Source organism: Buceros rhinoceros, unplaced genomic scaffold (genome assembly GCF_000710305.1).
Source record: "Buceros rhinoceros silvestris isolate BGI_N320 unplaced genomic scaffold, ASM71030v1 scaffold41357, whole genome shotgun sequence".
NCBI classification, from domain to species: Eukaryota; Metazoa; Chordata; class Aves; order Bucerotiformes; family Bucerotidae; genus Buceros; species Buceros rhinoceros.
The window spans coordinates 34,014-35,253 of NW_010421160.1; the positions used below are offsets into that span (position 1 = coordinate 34,014).

General features: G+C 52.0%; 1 protein-coding gene across 1 annotated transcript in view; it reads right to left on the bottom strand.

Moving 5' to 3' along the window:
• Positions 1–1,036, bottom strand: part of DHRS3 (dehydrogenase/reductase (SDR family) member 3) — a 24,604-nt gene extending 23,568 nt beyond the window's left edge. Inside the window, exon 1 of the mRNA XM_010139555.1 lies at positions 842–1,036. Coding sequence (XP_010137857.1) covers positions 842–1,036 — 195 coding nt within the window. The remainder of the gene's footprint in view (positions 1–841) is intronic.
• Positions 1,037–1,240: the final 204 nt, after the last annotated feature.

Here is a 1,240-nt window from a genome sequence, read left to right on the forward strand (position 1 = left end):
CCTCTTTCCTAAAAGAAATGTGCAAACAGTCTCACAGCTCCTACTCACGTTGCGCTTTTCTTCCTTGCTGGGCTCTCATTCATCTTACAGCTCTGGGGTGGCCAAAAGCAAAATACAAGGGACTTCAGAAAGCACAAGAAATTAATTTTGTGAATGGAAAACCATTGGGGTGAAAATGAACTCTTCTCCCCACATTCCTGAGAGAATGCATTATTAGGACCGAGAACCAGAGCCCTCCTGCACACAGCATTTGCCCATTCCAAGCCAAGCCCCTTTCCTCTGGGGTGACACGCGTGGCAGCAGCAGTATGGCTGTGCCCCAGGAAAGCCAAGGATGTGCTCAGCCTGAAAGGCTGGAGCCGGCAGCCAGCTGTCCCCCGCTCTGTTTGTACACAGTCCCAGCAGCCAGAACTGCCAGGAAGCAGTCTAGTAAACAGAAATGCAAGTGAGCACCAGCTTCACACATGGAATCACACAGTTCTCCTCTCCCTGCACAGCAAACCTAGGCTGGAATGAAAACCCTTCCTTTGTTAGCAGAGGAGAATTCACAAGGGGCCCCTTTCTCACCTTCACATTTTCTTAGACGAGATGGGGAGAGACAGGATGCAGGGAAGGAGGAGTGGGCAACTTCTGACATGTAAGTCAATGTAATGGCCCAGCACACCATGGTTTTGTGAAATTAGTGCCCCTTCTCCCCTCTCACCTATCCAAAGTGATCCCGTCAGCCTCACCTAGAGGTGAGGGAAAAGGCTTTTAAGTCCCAAGTCAGAGGAGTCCCCAGTGGAGCAGCAGGTGGGAGCTTCCTCCCCCCTCCCCCCCCACCCCGTCATGCCACTGCTCACCTTTCTGGCTCCTCGCTTAGCAAACTCTCTGGCCAGATGGCGACCGATGCCTCTGCCCCCACCGGTAATGAGCACGTTCTCCCCGGACAGGTCTCGGAGCCTGGGCGGCAGCACCATACACACGGCAGCTTTCACCATCAGATAAACCATCTGCACGGGGAAAATCAACAAAGCTCCCAGCCACTTCCAAATCATCCTCTCGTTCCAGGCAAGTCAGGAAAGCAAAATTCTCTTCCAGCCCTTCACAAAACCAAGTTAACAGAGAAAGAAAACCAATACTCTTCATGCACCCCCAGAGGGGTGACGAGTCTTCAACCCCCTTCCAAAACTTGGGGGCAAGAGATTCTTGGACTGGAAAAATCCTTCTTTCCCCCGTGAAAAAACTGGGGTAGGAGTAAA